This window comes from Lynx canadensis, chromosome A2 (genome assembly GCF_007474595.2).
Source record: "Lynx canadensis isolate LIC74 chromosome A2, mLynCan4.pri.v2, whole genome shotgun sequence".
NCBI classification, from domain to species: domain Eukaryota; kingdom Metazoa; phylum Chordata; class Mammalia; order Carnivora; family Felidae; genus Lynx; species Lynx canadensis.
In genome coordinates this window covers 19803921-19824347 of record NC_044304.2, presented here as the reverse complement: position 1 = coordinate 19824347, position 20427 = coordinate 19803921, and the positions used below count along the sequence as shown (strand labels likewise).

General features: G+C 37.6%; 1 protein-coding gene across 6 annotated transcripts in view; it reads right to left on the bottom strand.

The window, feature by feature from the left end:
- The window catches only part of DOCK3 (dedicator of cytokinesis 3), a 597238-nt gene that overhangs the window by 192499 nt on the left and 384312 nt on the right, over positions 1-20427 (bottom strand). For all 6 annotated transcript variants that reach the window (XM_030306883.1, XM_030306888.1, XM_030306884.1 and 3 more), the window contains exons 8-9: positions 6680-6721; positions 5884-6038 (exon numbers count right to left, since the gene is read on the bottom strand). In XM_030306883.1, the coding sequence (XP_030162743.1) occupies positions 5884-6038; positions 6680-6721 (197 nt within the window). The remainder of the gene's footprint in view (positions 1-5883; positions 6039-6679; positions 6722-20427) is intronic.

Here is a 20427-nt window from a genome sequence, read left to right as displayed (position 1 = left end):
GCTAACATCATCCTCAATGGGGAAAAACTGAGAGCTTTTTCCCTGAGATCAGGAACACGACAGGGATGCCCACTCTCACCGCTGTTGTTTAACATAGTGTTGGAAGTTCTAGCATCAGCAATCAGACAACAAAAGAAAATCAAAGGCATCAAAATTGGCAAAGATGAAGTCAAGCTTTCACTTTTTGCAGATGACATGATATTATACATGGAAAACCCAACAGACTCCACCAAGTCTGCTAGAACTGATACATGAATTCAGCAAAGTCTCAGGATATAAAATCAATGCACAGAATCAGTTGCATTCTTATACACTAGTAATGAAGCAACAGAAAGACAAATAAAGAAACTAATCCCATTCACAATTGCACCAAGAAGCATAAAATACCTAGGAATAAACCTAACCAAAGATGTGAAAGATCTGTATGCTGAAAACTATAGAAAACTTATGAAGGAAACTGAAGAAGATATAAAGAAATGGAAAAACATTCCATGCTCATGGATTGGAAGAATAAATATTGTTAAAATGTCAATACTACCCAAAGCTATCTACACATTCAATGCAATCCCAATCAAAATTGCACCAGCATTCTTCTCAAAGCTAGAACAAGCAATCCTAAAATTCACATGGAACCACCAAAGGCCCTGAATAGCCAAAGTAATTTTGAAGAAGAAGACCAAAGCAGTAGGCATCACAATCCCAGACTTTAGCCTCTACTACAAAGCTGTAATCCTCAAGACAGCATGGTATTGGCACAAAAACAGACACATAGACCAATGGAATAGAGTAGAAACCCCAGAACTAGACCCACAAATGTATGGCCAACTCATCTTTGACAAAGCAGGAAAGAACATCCAATGGAAAAAATCAGTCTCTTTAATAAATGGTGCTGGGAGAACTGGACAGCAACATGCAGAAGACTGAAACTAGACCACTTTCTCACACCATTCACAAAAATAAACTCAAAATGGATGAAGGACCTGAATGTGAAACAGGAAACCATCAAAACCCTAGAGGAGAAAGCAGGAAAAGACCTCTCTGACCTCAGCTGTAGCAATCTCTTACTCGACACATCCCCAAAGGCAAGGGGATTAAAAGCAAAATGAATTACCGGGACCTTATGAAGATAAAAAACTTCTTCACAGCAAAGGAAACAATCAACAAAACTAAAAGGCAACCAACGGAATGGGAAAAGATATTTGCAAACGACATACCTGACAAAGGGCTAGTATCCAAAATCTTTAAAGAGCTCACCAAACTCCACACCCGAAAAACAAATAACCCAGTGAAGAAATGGGCAGAAAACATGAATAGACACTTCTCTAAAGAAGACATCCGGATGGCCAACAGGCACATGAAAAGATGCTCAACGTCGCTCCTCATCAGGGAAATACAAATCAAAACCACACTCAGATATCCCCTCACGCCAGTCAGAGTGGCCAAAATGAACAAATCAGGAGACTATAGATGCTGGAGAGGATGTGGAGAAATGGGAACCCTCTTGCACTGTTGGTGGGAATGCAAATTGGTGCAGCCACTCTGGAAAACAGTGTGGAGGTTCCTCAGAAAATTAAAAATAGACCTACACTATGACCCAGAGATAGCACTGCTAGGAATTTACTCAAGAGATACAGGAGTACTGATGCATAGGGGCACTTGGACCCCAATGTTTACAGCAGCACTCTCAACAATAGCCAAATTATGGGAAGAGCCTAAATGTCCACCAAATGATGAATGGATAAAGAAATTGTGGTTTATATACACAATGGAGTACTACATGCCAATGAGAAAGAACGAAATATGGCCATTTGTAGCAACGTGGATGGAACTGGAGAGTGTGATGCTAAGTGAAATAAGCCATACAGAGAAGACAGATACCATATGTTTTCACTCTTATGTGGATCCTGAGAAACTTAACAGAAACCCATGGGGGAGGGGAAGGAAAAAAAAAAAAGAGGTTAGAGTGGGAGAGAGCCAAAGCATAAAGAGACTCTTAAAAACTGAGAACAAACTGAGGGTTGATGGGGGTGGGAGGGAGGGGAGGGTGGGTGATGGGTATTGATGAGGGCACCTTTTGGGATGAGCACTGGGTGTTGTATGGAAACCAATTTGACAATAAATTTCATACATTGAAAAAAATATATATATATTAAAAGATAAGTATGGTGGTGCTGTGGACAGTAACTCAGGGTAGGAAGGTAGTAGATTCAGGGAATCTGTATTTGGGGAGAAATGTGAAGGATCTGGGGTGACAGGGGGGATGGATTTCGCTGATATTTGGGAGACAGAAGTTGATAAAATATAGTGGTTAAATGAGAAAGGAAGCAGATATAGAGAGAGGAGCCTAAAAGGATCCCAAAGTTTTGACATGGATCTCTGAGCAAATGATAATGCCTTTCACTTGATTTAAGACAGGAAGAAGTGTATGTGTGAGGAAAGAAAATGAATTCAGTTTAGATATGCTGAGGTAGAAATGTCTGAGGAACATATAAGGGCAGATGTCTGGTAGGAAAAAGGAAATGAGGCTCTGAAGCTCAGGGGAGAGATCTTAATCAGAGATTTAGATTTCAAGGCTAAATATTTACAATTTTATTCAGAATGATAAAATGTCACAAAAACAGTCAGAGCTACTAATGTCCTACCAGCTGCTGCTTCTTCCCTCCTGCAGACTGTTTCACACTCATCAACCAACATCTATCAGGATATGCTATGTGGGTTTGCAGTCGGCCATGCACTGGAGCCTCCCGAGATACATCTGTCAGATCAGCAATGAGACTTACAGTGCAAGAACAGCTGGTCCTCTCTGGAGCCTGTTCCCCCGGCTCAAACCTGTCCTCAGCACAGAGGTGAGAGTGTCCTGGCGATACTGAACACTGGACTAGCACTGTTTGATTGATCAGATTGACTGCTTTGTATCAACACTCTGTGCACCTGATCTAACACATTCCTAACTTTTCATGATCTCTGATTACTAATTCAAGGAAGTAATATATGACCAGTTTAATACCTAATTATTATGAAAGTATACATAGCTGGCATCATCAGCTCAGTGAACTAAAAATTTTTTTTAATATGAAATTTATTGTCAAATTGGTTTCCATACATTTCCATACAACACACAGTGCTCATCCCAACAGGTGCCCTCCTCAATGCCCATCACCCACTTTCCCCTTCCCTCCCATCCCCCATTAACCCTCAGTTTATTCTCAGTTTCTAAGAGTCTTTTATGGTTTGGCTCCCTCCCTAACTTTTTTTTTTCCCTTCCCCTCCCCCATGGTCTTCTGTTAAGTTTCTCAGGATCCACATAAGAGGGAAAACATATGGTATCTGTCTTTCTCTGTAAGACTTATTTCACTTAGCATAACACTCTCCAGTTCCATCCATGTTGTGACAAAAGGCCAGATTTCATTCTTTCTCATTGCCAAGTAGTATTCCATTGTATATATAAACCACAATTTCTTTATCCATTCATCATTTTTTTTTTATCCATTCATCATTTGATGGACATTTAGGCTCTTTCCATAATTTGGCTATTGTTCAAAGTGCTGCTATAAACATTGGGGTCCAAGTGCCCCTATGCATCAGCACTCCTGTATCCTTTGGGTAAATTCCTAGCAGTGCTATTGCTGGGTCATAGGGTAGTTCTATTTTTAATTTTTTGAGGAACTTCCACACTGTGTTGGGACTGAACTAAAATTTTTGAAGGCTTATACAACTACACAGATCCTAATGGAAAGAAGAAAGAATGTTTAACAATTAAATCTAGATTTAAATTCTGCTTACTAGTTTACTCTTAAAACTAAAGAAAGGAAGTAGTGTTTTCAACTAAGGACCTTACAGTTTTATTATGTGAATGGGAAGGTGGTATAGTTCTCTAATTTAGTCTAGGGGTTTTTAAAAGATCAAAACATTTCCAGCAGCTCTACAAAAAAGAACATTTTTTTCACTTTTCTTCTTTTGAAATATTTTATTGTTTCTTGAGGCTCAATTACAAATAATAAGCCCAAAGAAAAAACAACTGATGCATTAATAACCTCACGTGGACCAGAGCTGGGGTGTCTCTGCTGGGCTTAGATCTTCTCTGTGCAGTAAGCCCGAGAAAGCATGTAATGAGCACAGACACTGTGTGTGGTGCTGTGATCATGGAAAGAGAAGACACAATCCCTGGCACTCAAGGATGATTAAGCAGGGTTCTCTGGTTTTTAAACTGCAGCCCATGGACTTTCAGTGGTCACACAGAATACTGGGTGGGGTTAAGGAGCACAGTGAGATTTCTATTATTTCCCTTTTCCCTTCAACAGTGAAGTAGTTCTATTTTACCTGTTTTATTTATTGAACTTTCTCATAAAATTTAGCTTAAAGAAAGGATTCTTGGGGCGCCTGGGTGGCTCAGTCGGTTGAGTGGCCGACTTTCGGCTCAGTTCATGATCTGGCGGTCCGTGAGTTTGAGCCCCGGGTTGGGCTCTGTGCTGACAGCTCAGAGCCTGGAGCCTGTTTCAGATTCTGTGTCTCCCTCTCTCTGACCCTCCCCTGTTCATGCTCTGTCTCTCTCTGTCTCAAAAATAAATAAAACGTTAAAAAAAAAGAAAGAAAGGATTCTTCCATATACCAAAATAAGTAATAAGTTTACAAATCTCTGACCTAGGAGGAAAACAGGAGCAGCCAGAATCTGCATCTCCATAGCCCTGACCTACAGTCTTACCTGTGCACAGCAGCTGTAGCTGTCATCCCTGCCACAACTACCTTTAGCCACAGCTTTCCTAGACACACATGCTGGGAGCTACTGGTGACAAGGAAATTCCACATGCCCCCATCAGTAAATGTATCATTTTATCCCTATGCCAAAGTGAAGCAAGGTGTTTTAATTTGCGGGGCAAGGTCTGTCAAGAACAGAGGTACTGGGAAGCATGCAAACTAACTGCTTTCCTTTTGTACTGTTATAACTTCCATTTTTAATTTTCTTGTATATAACATGCAATTGGAAAAATGAAACCATGATTTCAGTTTTTAAGCAAAAAATAAAAAAAATAAAAAAACCCATAAAGCACTTTGAATACAGGAAGTTTCCAAGCAATATAAAAGCATCCCCAAATTTACTTTCTCCCCACCCCACCTAGAAGATGACCACAGAGAAATGTCTGGATGCCCTAGAAGTCTAAGTTGGCTATAAAGATCATCTCACCCATCACAGCCGTGCTGGCCTGTAGAGAAACAGAAGCCTGGAATGTCTCCTTGACTCCTCCCACCTTTCACGATGAAAGCACTGCTGCACTTGCTCATGCTTAAAGGCTTCACTGTTCTGCCCAAATACATGGTCTGCTGCATATCAGACCCGTTCTGTGGCCTCTCTTCCAATCCAAGGAAAAGAGGAACAATGGAATCAGACCAACCTTCCCTTCAGTCTGGAAGATGCTCTCTCCCCTTTGCAGGGCTGGAATGGCATTGAGGGCTTGGCTGCTCTTAGACAGGACACCATTAGCCTACTACATTGTGAACCCTCTCTCCCACGTGCAGCAAGGCAGGGCCCAGGGTACTGTATTCTGGAGCTGGACCTCTCTGCTGAACTTGCTTTGTTCTATGTTTCTCTTATGCGTTTTCTCTGGCACTGAAGAGTTGCATCGTCTTCTCTCTCTGAGGTGGTAACAGCCAAGACTGGGGTTGAACTTCCATGTGGAAATAGGCACAGGATAAAAAAGAGGCCACACATGACTTCAAGGTAAACTGGGATTTGAGGCAAAACTCTCTGCTAAGTAAGAAGAGGTCACCTAATCTTGTTTTTCTTTCTCTGTCATCTATCTTCTCTGAAGGCCAGAGATGCTTATGACCCAACCAATACCATCCTTATACAATCTCAACCTCACCACAACCTCTAGTAACTTTTACCTGATCTGCTTGCCTTCTCTCATATCATATAAGGAAAAGAAGACATCAGTATCTTCTCCAATGGTATTGTAGGTGAAACTCTTCAGACTGAGGAAGAAGTGATGTGGCACTGGCATCCGACAGGTTTCTCCATGACGTGGGCGCATCGTATCTACCTAATGAGGAAGGCAAAAAACAGTGATTCCAATTTTAGTTATTCATGCATTGGTCATAAATAAAATGAAAACTAAATGACTGGCTTTCCTCATACTACCAAAGGGGATAATTTAAGAGAGAGAAAAGGTGTTTTCTCTGCTAGTAAGGGAGTACTGTGTCAATATACTTGGTTTGAAGTGGGCAAATTTGCAGCTGGGAGAAGTAAACTGAGTGGAGGAGATATAGGAACAGTAATTCCAACTTATGAGTGAACTTAAAGTCTCCACAAGATCACAAATTTATAAATTCTCCACAAACTTCTAAATTCAAAGTTATTTTTTGGAGACACTGTCACCCTGATGCACTTGATTTACATTGTTAGATGGTAATAGCTACCATACTAAATGACACTTCTGTTTTCTCCCAGATGGATTCATTTTAGTCTCCCGTCTACTTTATTTTAATTGTGCTTAAGTAAATTTGCACAGAGCAGTGAGTGGAGACCAGGCAAATCTGCTTAGAGACCAGGGCCATTTAGATTAAAGGCAGCACACAATCAAGACATCAGGAGTGGCTATCACTGGCTGGTGCATCCCCATGCTGTGATCTCTTAAAAGAAAGAGCTGAGGGAAATACTGGGAGGCCTAGTTAGACTGCTTACCTGGGATGTGCTTTGCTGTACGCTCTGCCGGCTAGATAAGTGCTATGGAAAGAAAAAAAAGAAAAAATCACTCAACTGGGAAAGAAAGTAACTGTTATTCAGCAGCCTCTATATGTTAGGCATTCTGTAGTCTTTTACTTATATGTTCTCATTTAATTCTGATAAAAATCTTGGTGTAAGAAAGTGACGTGCTGAAGATCATACAGCAAGAAGGTGGCAAAGTCTGGATTCAAACCCAAGACTCTCCAGCTCAGAGTACCAACCACCCAAGTGATGGGCTCTTGCTAGTAGATTTTTGCTTTGGTGCTGTTTGCTCCACACCCTCTACCACCTCCTGAGCTGCAAGATCCAGCTTATTCAGGCTTTCTACTCTGGAAGATATGTAGTCTTTAACCTGAAGCACCCCTCACCCCCAACATGCTGTTCCTTTGCTGCTGGCTGATGTTAGAAGAAGCAGATTCCAATCCCAGCTAAATGTAAAAGGGTTGTGAAATCAGATAAATTGCTTACTCTCTCCAAGAGACATTTTCTTCACCTGTAAAACTGAGATAAAAGCTTTTATTGTCTTTCTCTCAGTTACTGTGAGGCTCAAATTACCTAACAGGAAGCTGCATGGAACAGTAGTTAGGGACCTAAGTGCAGAAGTGAGACCACCTGGTTTTAAATCTTGACTCACATTTGTCTTTGCTCATATAAAAGTGAGGATAACATTTTGTGCTGAACTCAACCTCACAGAGTTTTGTGCAGATTAACCTGGTATGGTAACCTGGTATGTTCAGTCCCTGGTCTTGTTAAATGCAACAATGAGAGTTTCTATTTGCTCTCTTTGGGACCTAGAAGTGGGAGACAACACTCATTTGGTGAACTATTCTACACCACGTGGGTAGGAAGGATGGTTGCTGAGTAGACCGATTTCATTTTTTTAATTTAGGGTTAAATGTGTCCATTTGGAAAACTGAATACAATTAGATGTTAATTTAAATGTATCTTACTAGCCATATTTGCTAATTATTAAATATTCATGTGTATTATTAGCTATATTAGTAATTTATTATTGATTATTAATGTTCATTGATGGGACTATATGTTCCCATGATGCATATTAAATATAATAAAATAGGCCTCCAACAGCTGGGGAAATCATCACATAGAATGTATATGTATAAAAGAAAATGTATACAAAAAGGTTTCTAAAAAATTAGGCTTTCCGGATGCCTGAGTGGCTCAGTCCATTAAGCAACCAACTCTTGATTTCAGCTCAGGTCATGATCTCATGCTTAGTGAGACTGAGCCCCGCATTGGGCTCTGCACTTATAGTGCAGAGCCTGCTTGGGATTCTCTCTCTTCCTCTCTCTGCCCTTCCCCTGACTCACATGTGCACACATTTTGTGTTCTCTCTCTCCCAAAATAAATGAAACATTTTTAAAACTCAGGCTTTCAAAAAAAAGTTTTCTATGGTTTACTGACCCATATCCCACTGGGAAGGTTATTGGCCTAAAATGCTTTCCATTGTTCTATTTTACATTCAGGGACTACACTGATTCTTCTCAAGTGGAGTTACTGATTAACTCCTAAAAATGACTACCAATCCTCAACACAAATATTCAATTATAACTACATACAGGAGTTTATAGCTAATTTCGGTGAACTCCCTTTTGACAATAACAAATGTCATTCTAGATTTTAGAAGACCAAATTTGAGGAGAATTTTCAAACCAGTCTAACAAATGTTGTGTGGGTAAAGCATCAAAACTGACATTCTGGAACCTCTTTCATGGCACCGTAGGGAAAAACCACTTCCCCTTTAGGTGGCATTCAGCTGGCCAGCTGATAATATCCCTCTTCAGAACCATCACCACCTGTATTAGGGCCATAATGTATTATTTCTGTGTGTTTGCTACCTAACTCTAGACTTTGCCCTCCCAGAGAGCAAACAAAACCCCTATCTTAATCATTTTATATTTGAAGTACATAGGGCAATGTACATCAAAAATATAAATTAATTAAGAATTGCATGGACATTGCTAGTGGGGGTATATATAGTCATTTTGGAAAAAAATATGGCCTAATGTATTAGCGCTGAAAATGTTATTACCTAACCATTCAGCAATTTGTCTCCTGGTTATAAACCCCATAGAATTGCTTGCTGTTAATGTTACCATCATATTTTATAATTAATAACATAAAATATTCAAAGACCTCTGTTGAGTATATATAAAAATATTTGGCTGGCCAGATGTCTGTCTGGTGAGCCAAATACTAATACTTCTTTCTTTTAAATCTGTATTTCTGTTAATACTGGTAATCTACCTTTTCCTAGGAAAACTTTTTTATTTCATCCAAGTTTTCTCATTTATTACCAGATAATTCAAGAAAATATTCTCTTACAATTGCTTTTGTGTCCTTTGTGTTTGGAATAAATTTTCCTTTCTCATTAAAAAAATGTATGCACTACATTACTATTCTGCCAAATTTCCCCCATACAGAAGGCGTTTTCAGCCCTTTGAAGTCTTTGGTTCATTTAGTCTACAAAAGTCTACCATTGTGGGAAAAAACCCTGCAACTTCAGACATTCTGTTCAATAGAATAACACAATTAATTGCCTGCTATATATATTTAGAACTGTGTTAAGTATTGTGGGTCTTACAAGGAAATACAAGATCTATTTAGTCAGATCACTAATAAAACGATGCTTCATTGCTAGCAAATTTAATCAATTGATTTAAGTCCAGAAATGAAAGTACAAACATTGATCTAATGAAAACATTAATTAGCACTAGAAGATAACAGACTAATACAGTTCCCAACACATGCTAATGCGGAAAGATAACAACATAACAGGAGGTTATAATGTAAGTATTCTGTTAGATCTCCCCACAATTTAGAAGCTCTTATATAATCTTCAAGTGTCCACATTCCCCAAAGAGGCATAGCTCATTAAAATTAACAAAAATACTTTGTTGTTGCCCTTTGAAATGCTTTTTTAGTTTGGGCGGCACCAGTTCTCTGTCGTTGAAAGTGCATTTGGACTTGTTATTATGCAGAAGCAAGAACTGAGGAGAATTAGGGGATTCTTCTGGTTCTTGTCATATAGAATAGAAAATCTGTGCATATAAAGAGATTTTTACCAATTATTACCACTAAACACTTGCACAGGGGATTGATCTTTTTAATGAAAAACAAAATTTCTAAATGTAAACTTAAGGTATAATCCTATTCATAAAGGTTTTCTTGCAAAATGAGTGACAAGGAATATTATATTCAGAAAGTTTCACATGGAGCCTTTGTAATTTCCAGTAATAGATTTAAATGTTAATACAAAAAGGTTTTAAAAGGTTATTCCTTTGAAACTTCTTGGTAAATTTAACATTTAATCAAAACACTTGCTGTGCATTTACTATATGCAATTTAACATAAAAATAAGTTGTTTTCAATAAATTTATGGACTTTCAAAATCATTTTTTTCTTCTGAATATCTAGTTCTTTTATCTAAAGGCAAATACATGGGATAAAAGACAGCATAAAATGAAAAAAAGAGACTTGAATCTTTCTTTGGTCTTTTTGAGAAGTCAACATTTTAAAATTAACATTTAAATGTATTAAAAGTAATATAAGCACATAGGTTTAAAAGTTAAATAGCCTTAAAAGTCTTGCAATAGAGTAAACTGAGGGTTGATGGGGGGTGGGAGGGAGGGGAGGGTGGGTGACGGTTATTGAGGAGGGCACCTGTTGGGATGAGCACTGGGTGCTGTATGGAAACCAATTTGACAATAAATTTCATATTAAAAAAATAAACTGCTGAAAGACTACCAGTTGGGGGGGGGGATGGGCCAGAGACACACTGATAATTCAGAAAAAAAAAATGCAATTCAATCAGTAGACTTATAACACTATGTTCAACCTCCCTAGTAATCAAATGAAAATTAAAACAATAAGAAACAATCATGCCTATTAAGTTGGCAAACATAAAAAAAAGTCTTGCAATAAAATTATCAGTCCTCTGTTCATCCTGTACTATTTCCTAAGATAAGTACTTTTAACTCTTTATTATGTTTTTTTTCTAAAATTTATCAAGTATTTCTAAATGTCACATTTATAAAGCTCTCTTTTTGTGAAGTTTTAGATTTATTTATTAGCTTCTTATAATGGTAGTGAGGATTTTCACATTTGTTTATATTCACTTCCCTTCATCTATCTTCCTAATATCTCCCAATTTTTGGTTAAAACTTGTTAGTGACTGTAACTTAAATATTGTTCACTGGTGAGCCAAACAGTGTATTTCAATTACATTTCCTTTCTTCTACATTTTGCTTTTGTTTTAGAAGTCTTAGTTTTTGGGGCGCCTGGGTGGCTCAGTCAGTGAGCATCTGACTTAAGCTCAGGTTATGATCTCATGGTCTGTGGGTTTGAACCCCACGTCGGGCTTTGTGCTGACAGCTTAGAGCCTGGAGCCTGCTTCAGATTCTGTGTTTCCCTCGCTCTCTGCCCCTCCCCTGCTCATGCTCTGTCTCTCTCTCAAAAATAAATAAACATTGAAAATAATAAAAAATTCTTAAAAAGGCAATCTTAGTTTTATTTAAGTTACAGGGCCCTTTCCTATGTTCTTCTACAGCTTTATAAAATACCTTTCAAAAACATCCTCCATATGGTACAATATTCTTTTTCTTTCAAGTTTATATTTAAATTCTAGTTAGTAAGCCATACAGAGAAAGACAGATACCATATGGTTTCACTCTTATGTGGATCCTGAGAAACTTAACAGGAACCCATGGGGGAGGGGAAGGAAAAAAAAAAAAAAAAAAAAAAAAGGACGTTAGAGTGGGAGAGAGCCAAAGCATAAGAGACTGTTAAAAACTGAGAACAAACTGAGGGTTGATGGGGGGTGGGAGGGAGGGGCGGGTGGGTGATGGGTATTGAGGAGGGCACCTTTTGGGATGAGCACTGGGTGTTGTATGGAAACCAATTTGTCAATAAACTTCATATAAAAAAAAAAATAAATATGATAATAACAAAAAAAAAAAAAAAATAAAAAAAAAAAAAAATAAAAATGTAAAATCCAAAAAAAAAAAAAAAAAAAAAAAAAAAAAAAAAAAAATAAATTCTAGTTAGTTAAAATACAGTGCAGTATTGGTTTCAGGAGCAGAATTCAGTGACTTGTCACTTACATACAACACTGAGTGATCATCACAACAAGTGTCCTCCTTAATACCCATCACTCATCTAGCGCATCTCCCATCCACCTCCCTCCATCAACCCATAGTTTGTTCTCTATTGTTAAGAGTCTCTTGTAGTTTGTTTCCCTCTCTTCCCTCCCCCAATTTCCCATGTTCATCTGTTTTGTTTCTTAAACTCCACATGCGTGAAATCATATGGTATTTGTTTTTCTCTGACTTACTGTGTTAGAGCATAATACATTCTAGCTCCATCCACGTCACTGCAAATGGCAAAATTTCATTTTTTGAAGTGGAGTAATATTCCATTGTATGCATATGTGTGTGAATGCATGTGTGTATATATATATACACACATCTTCCTTTTTATTATTTTAAAACTAAATATAATTTATTGTCAAATTGGTTTCCATACAACACCCAGCGCTCATCTCAACAGGTACCATCCTCAATGCCCATCACCCACTTTCCCTTCTCCCCTACCTCCCATCAACCCTCAGTTTGTTCTCAGTTTTTAAGAGTCTTTTATGGTTTGTCTCCCTCTTCTCTGTAACTTTTTATTTTCCCCTTCCCCTCCCCCATGGTCTTCTGTTAAGTTTCTCAGGATCCACATACGAGTGAAAACATATGGTATCTGTCTTTCTCTGCCTGACTTATTTCACTTAGCATAATACCCTCCAGTTCTATCCACATTGCTGCAAATGGCCAGATTTCATTCTTTCTCATTGTCAAGCAGTATTCCATTGTATATATAAACCACATATTTATCCATTCATCAGTTGATGGACATTTAGGCTCTTCCCATAATTTGGCTATTGTTGAAAGTGCTGCTATAAACATGGGGGTAGATGTGCCCCTATACATCAGCACTCCTGTATCCCTTGGGTAAATTCCTAGCAGTGCTATTGCTGGGTCATAGGGTAGTTCTATTTTTAATTTTTTGAGGAACCTCCACACTGTTTTCCAGAGCAACTGTACCAGTTTGCATTCTCACCAACAGTGCAAGAGGGTTCCTGTTTCTCCACATCCTCGCCAGCATTTATAGTTTGCTGATTTGTTCATTTTAGCTACTCTGACCGGCATGAGGTGGTATCTGAATGTGGTTTTGATTTGTATTTCCCTGAGGAGGAGCGACGTTGAGCATCTTTTCATGTGACTGTTGGCCATCTGTATGTTTTCTTTGGAAAAATGTCTATTCATGTCTTCTGCCCATTTCTTCACTGGATTATTTGTTTTTCGGGTGTGGAGTTTGGTGAGTTCTTTATAGATTTTGGATACAGCCCTTTGTCTGATATGTCATTTGCAAATATCTTTTCCCATTCTGTCGGTTGCCTTTTAGTTTTGTTGATTGTTTCCTTTGCAGTGCAGAAGCTGTTTATTTTCATGAGGTCCCAATAGTTCATTTTTGCTTTTAATTCCCTTGCCTTTGGAGATGTGCCGAGTAAGAAATTGCTGCGGCTGAGGTCAGAGAAGTTTTTTCCTGCTTTCTCCTCTAGGATTTTGATGGTTTCCTGTCTCACATCCAGGTCCTTCATCCATTTTGAGTTTATTTTTGTGTATGGTGTAAGAAAGTGGTCTAGTTTCATTCTTCTGCGTGTTGCTGTCCAGCTCTCCCAGCACCATTTGTTAAAGAGACTGTCTTTTTTCCATTGGATATTCTTTCCTGCTTTGTCAAAGATTAGTTGGCCATACATTTGTGGGTTTAATTCTGGGGTCTCTATTCTATTCCATTGGTCTACGTGTCTGTTTTTGTGCCAATATCATACTGTCCTGATGATTACAGCTTTGTAGTTGAGGCTAAAGTCTGGGATTTTGATGCCTTCCGCTTTGGTTTTCTTCTTCAATATTACTTTGGCTATTAGGGGTCTTTTGTGGTTCCATACAAATTTTAGGATTGCTTGTTCTAGCTTTGAGAAGAATGCTGGTGCAATTTTGATTGGGATTGCATTGAATGTGTAGATAGCTTTGGGAAGTATTGATATTTTAACAATATTTATTCTTTCAATCCATAAGCATGGAATGTTTTTTCATTTCTTTGTATCTTCTTCCATTCCTTCATGAGCTTTCTATAGTTTTCAGCATACAGATCTTTTACATCTTTGGTTAGGTTTATTCCTAGGTATTTTATGCTTCTTGGTACAATTGTGAATGGGCTCAGTTTCTTTATTTCTCTTCCTGTTTCTTCATTATTATACCACATCTTCTTTATCATTCATCAGTTGATGGGTATTTGGGTTCTCTCCAAAGTGAGAGAGTTTGGTGGTATCTCATTGTGTGCTTTTTTAAATTTAAATTCAAGTTAGTTAATATACAGTATAGTCTCAGCTTCAAGAGTAGAACCCAGTGATTCATCTCTTATATATGACACCCAACGTTTGTCCCCAAAAATGCCCTCCTTAAGGCCCATCACCCATTTAACACATCTCCCACCCACCTCCCCTCTAGCAACCCTCAGTTTGTTCTCTGTCTTTAACAGTCTCTTATAGCTTACCTCCTTCTGTTTTTATCTTATTTTTCCTTCCTTTCCCCTGTGTTCTGTTGTGTTTCTCAAATTCCACATATGAATGAAGCCATTTAATAGCTTTCTCTAACTTATTTCGCTTAACCTAATACCCTCTAGTTGTGGCAAATGACAAGATTTCATTATTTTTCATCACAAGTAGTATTCAATATATGCCACATCTTTTCATCCATTCATCAGTCAATGGACACTCCATGTGGGCTCTTTCCATAACTTGACTATTGTTGATAGTACTGCTATAAAGATTGGGGTACATGTGCCCCTTCAAAACAGTACACCTATATCCTTTGGATAAATACCCAGTACTGCAAATGCTGGATCACAGGATAGTTCTATTTTTAATTTTTTGAGACCTCCATACTGTTTTCCAGAGTGGCCGCACCAGTTTGCATTCCCACCAACAGTGCAAAAGGGTTCCCCCTCTCTCCACAACATCACCAACACCTGTTGTTTCCTGTGCTGCTCATTTTAGCTGTTTTTACAGGTGTGAGGTGGTATTTCATTGTGGTTTTGACTTGTATTTCCCTGTTGATGAGTGATGTTGAGCATCTTTTCATGTGTCTGTTAGCCATATGGATGTCTTCTTTGGAAAAGTGTCTATTCATGTCTTCTGTCCATTTCTTCACTGGATTATTTGTATTTTGGGAGTTGAGTTTGCTAAGTTCTTTATAGATTTTGGATTCTAACCCTCTATCAGATATGTCATTTGCAAATACCTTCCACCATTATGTAGGCTGCCTTTTAGTTTTGTTTATTGTTTCCTTTACTGGCAGAAGATTTTTATCATAAGTCTCAATTGTTTATGTTTGCTTTTGTTTCCCTGGCCTTTGGCGAAGTGTCTAGAAAGAAGCTGCTCTGGCTGAGGTCAAACAGGTTGCTGCCTTTTTTCTCCTCTAGGATTTTGATGGTTTCCTATCTCACATTTAGGTCTTTCATCTATTTTGAACTTATTTTTGTGTATGGTCTAAGCTAGTGGTCTAGCATCATTCTTCTGAATGTTGCTGTCCAGTTTTCCCAACTGTTGAAGAGACTGTCTTTCTTCCATTGGATATTCTTTCGTGTTTTGTTGAAGATTAGTTGACTATATAGTTGTGGGTCCATTTCTGGGTATTTTATTCTGTTCCATTGACTGTGTTTGTGCCAGTCCCATACTATCTTGATGACTACAGCTTTATAATATAGTTTCAAATCCAGAATCATGGTATCTCCAGCTTTGTTTTTCTTTTTCAGGATTGCTTTGACTATTCGGGGTCTTTTGTGGTTCCATACAGATCTTAGGATTGTTTTCTCTAGCTCTCTGAAAAATGTTGATGGTATTTTGATAGGGATTGCATTAAATATGTAGACTGCCATGGATAAAACTACCAAATACTCTATGAAGTCATTTTTCTCCTGGAGACATTTCCTCCTGACTGCCCCTCTGCTTTCATCTAGACCAGTTACTGTCTAGGCCTATTGCACAACTGTCATCCTGGAATGTTCCTCTGATGGTAACCTGAGAATTCTCTGCACTTCTCCTTTCATTCCCTTTCCTGTATGGCACAGGATGCTGTATAGCAAAAGATGCTAATAGCATCTTTTCGTTTACTCCCTTATTTTAAACAAATAATTTATTGTTTCGTAGTTTCCTAAAAAAGAGTTAGAGACTTTTTATTCATTTGTTTTTATACTTTGAGTGACCAAAATTTTCTTCGGGCAACTTTCCCATTTGATTGATAATATAGCAGAGTAAATGCAGAATTCTAAGACAAATTTTATTTTCCCTCAGAATTTTAAAGGCAGTGTTTCATTATTTTCTAGTTTTCAGCATTGCTATTAGGAAGACAAATGCTATTCTTAGGACAAATCCTTAGTAGGTGACCTATTTTTCTCACTGGAAGGTTTCAACTTTAGTGAGCTAAAATTTCACAATTAAGTACTAAATACTTATTAGGACTTTTCAATCTGGAGACTCATATCTATGCTCTGGAAAAGGTTTTCTTTTTTTTTTTGCCAGCTTTACTGAGATATGATTAACATATTATATAAGTCTAAGGTGCACAACATGATGATTTGATACACATATAATATTGCAAAATAAGTATCAAAATAAGGTTAGTTAACACGTCTTTCACCTAACATAATTACCTTTTTGTGTTGTTGTTGGTATGGTGAGAACATTTAAGATCTACTCTTTTAACAACCTTCAAGTACACAATACACTATAGTGAACGACTGTCACCATGTGTTACATTAGATACCCTGAATTTAATCCTCTTATAACTGAAAGTTTGTACCCTTTGACTAATATCTCATTTCCCCTACTCCCCACCCCTGGCAACCAACAATCTACTCTTTGTTTCTATTATTTCAGCTTTTTAAAATTCCACATATAAATGAGATCATAAAGTATTATTTGTCATTCTCTGATTTATTTCACTTAGTATAATGCTCTCAGGGTTCATCAATTTTGCTATAAATGGTAGGATTTCCTTCTTTATTATGGGTGATTAATATTTTATTGCATATATACTGTATTTTATTTCTCCATTCATCCATCAATAGACACTTAAGTGTTTCTATGTCTTGGCTACTGTGAATAGTGCTTCAATGAACAAGGAAGTACAGCTATCCTCTGAGATCTGAATTCCAATTTCTTTGGATATATACCCAAAAGTGGAATTGCTGGATCATACAGTTCTATTTTCTATTTTTTGAGGAATCTCCATTCTGCTTTTCACAGTGACTGTACAAATTTATATTTCCAACAATGGTGCACGAGAGTTCTCTTTGCTACATATCCTTGCCACTATTTATCTCATCTTTTAAAAAATTCTTTTTCTCTTTTATTTTTTATTATTAAAATATAATCAACATACAGTGTTATATTAGTTTCAGGTGTACAACACTGATTCAACAATACTCAATGCTCACTACAGTTAAGTGTAATCACCATCTGTCACCATTCATTGTCATTATGTTATTACTGACTATATTCCCTAGGCTTTACTTTCAACTCGGTGAATTATTTATTTTATAACTGGAAGTTAGTACCTCCTGTCTTTTTGATGACAGGCATTCTAACAGATGTGAGGTAATATTTCATTGTGGTTTTGATTTGTGCTTCCCTAACGGTTAATGATACTGAACACCTTTTCATGTATTTTTGTGTCTTCTTTGGAAAAAAGTCACATCCTCTGCCCATTTAAAAAATCAGACTGTTTTTTTCTCTTGAGCTTTAGGAGTTCCTTACATAGTTTGGATATTAACCCTTTATGGTTTGTGAATATTTTCTCCTCTTCTGTAGGCTGACTTTTCATTTTGTTAGTTGTTTCTTTTGCTGCACAGAAACTGTTTTATTTTAATGTTGTCCCACTTGTTAATTTTTGCTTTTGCTATTGTGCTTTTGGTGTCATATTCAAAAACCACTGGCAACAGCAATGTCAAGCAGCTTTGCTTTATGTTTTCTTCTAGGAGATTACAGTTTCAGGTCTAACATTTAAGTCCTTAATTTTTGTGAGCAGTGTAAGATACAATTTTCATTCTTCTGCATTTGAATATCCAGTTTTCCCAACATTTACTGAAGAGACTATCCTTCCCTCATTGAATATTATTGGCTCCCTTGCAAACATTAGTTGACCATATACGTGTGGGTTTATTTCTGGGGTCTCAATTCTGCTCCATTGGTCTGTTCATCAAGCCAGTACCATACTGTTTTGATTACTATAAATTTATAATGTAGTCTGAAATCAGAGGAGAGCCTGGGTGGCTCAGTTGGTTGAGCATCCAACTTTGGCTCAGGTCATGATCTCGCGGTTCGTGAGTTTGAGCCCTGCGTTGGGCTCTGCTGACAGCTCAGAGCCTGGAGCCTGCTTCAGATTCTGTGCCCCCCTCTCTCTCTGCCCCACCCTTGCTTGTGCTCTGTCTCTCTTTCAAAAATGAATAAACATTAAAAAATTTAAAAAAAAAATCAGGAAGTGTGATGCCTCCAGGGTCTATTGTGGTTCCATATGAAATTTAGAATTTCATTTCTAAAAAATCCCATTGGCATTTAAAAAATATTTACATTTATTTATTTAAATTCAAGTTAGTTACTATACAGTGTAGTACTGGTTTCAGGAGTAGAACCCAGTGATTCATCACTTACATAGAACACCCGCTGCTCTTCCCAACAAGTGCCCTTAACGCCCATTTAGCCCATCCCCTACCCACTTCCCCTCCAGTAACCCTCAGTTTGTTCTCTGTAGTTAAGAGTCTTTTATGGTTTGCCTCCCTCTCTGTTTTTATCTCATTTTTCTTTCCTTTCTCCTATGTTCATCTATTTTGTTTCTTAAATACCACGAGTGAAGTCACGGTATCTGTCTTTCTCTGACTGGCTTGTTTTGCTTAGCATAATACATTCTAGTTCCATCCATGTTGTTGCAAATGGAGAGGTTTCATTCTTCTTCATCACCAAGCAGTATTCCCTTGTATATATGTATCACATCTTTTTATCCATTCATCAGTCGATGGATATTTGAGCTCTTTCCATAATTTGGCTATTGTTGACAGAGCTGCTATAAACACTGGAGTGCATGTACCCCCTTTGAATCTGTATTTTTGTATTCTTTGGGTAAATTCCTAATAGTGTAATTGCTGGATTATAGGGTAGTTCTATTTTTAGTTTCTTGAGGAACTTCCATATTGTTTTCCAGAGTGCCTGCACAAGTTTGCAACCCACCACAAGTGCAAGAGGGTTCCCCTTTCTCTGCATCCTCACCAACACCTTTTGTTTCTTGTGTTGTTAATTTTAGCCATTTTTGACAGGTGTGAGCTGGTATCTCATCATGCTTTTGATTTGTATTTCCCTGATGATGTGATGTTAAGTATCTTTTCATGTGTCTGTTAGCCATCTGATGTCTTCTTTGGAAAGTATCTATGCATGTCTTCTGCCGTTTCTTCACTGGATTATTATTATTATTATTATTATTATTTTTTTGGATGTTGAGTTGGATAAGTTCTTTACAGACTTTGGATACTAATATCCCAATATCTTCTCCCATTCTGCAGGCTGCCTTTTAGTTTTGTTGATCATCTCCTTCACTGTGCAGAAGCTTTTTATCTTGATTAATAGTTCGGGGTGCCTGGGTGGCTCAGTCGATTAAGCATCCAACTTCAGCTCAGGTAATGATATCACAGTTCATGAGTTAGAGCTCTATCAGGCTCTATACTGACAGCTCAGAGCCCGGAGCCTGCTTTGGATTCTATGTCTCCCTCTCTCTGCCCCTTCCCTGCTCATGCTCTCTCTCTCAAAAATTAATAAACGTTAAAAAAATTAAAAAATAATGAAATTAGAGAAAGACAAATATATGACTTCACTTATATGAGGACTTTAAGAGACAAAACAGATTAACGTAAGGGAAGGGAAACAAAAATAATATAAAAACAAGGAGGGGGACAAAACAGAAGAGACTCATGAATATGGAGAATAAACTGAGGGTTACTGGAGGGGGTGTGGGAGGGGGGATGGGCTAAATGGGTAAGGGGCACTAAGGAATCTACTCCTGAAATCATTGTTGCACTATGTGCTAACTAATTTGGATGTAAATTTTAAAAAATAAAATTATATAAAAAAAATTTAAAGTAATACATTTTAAGAAAAGACCCAATAGTTCATGTTTGCTTTTGTTTCCCTGGCCTTTCGTGAGATGTTACTCTTAGTGAGAAGTTACTCCGGCCAAGGTTGAAGAGGTTGTTGCCTGTGTTATCTAGCATTTTGATGGTTTCCTGTCTCCTGTTTAGGTCCTTCATTTTGAATTTATTTTTGTGTCTGTTGTAAGAAAGTGTTCCAGTTTCATTCTTCTGCATGTTTCTGTCCAGTTTTCCCAACACTATTTGTTGAAAAGACTGTCTTATTTTTTTCCATTGAATAGTCTTTCCTGCTTTGTTGAAGATTCATTGACCATATAGTTGTAGGAGTCCATTCTGATATTGAAGCTTTCTATTGATTCTTCAGTCTTTGTATCCTTCAGCTCCAAAATTTATTTCATTGTTTTTTATATTTTCTTTTTGTTGAACTTTTCATTTTGTTCTTGTAT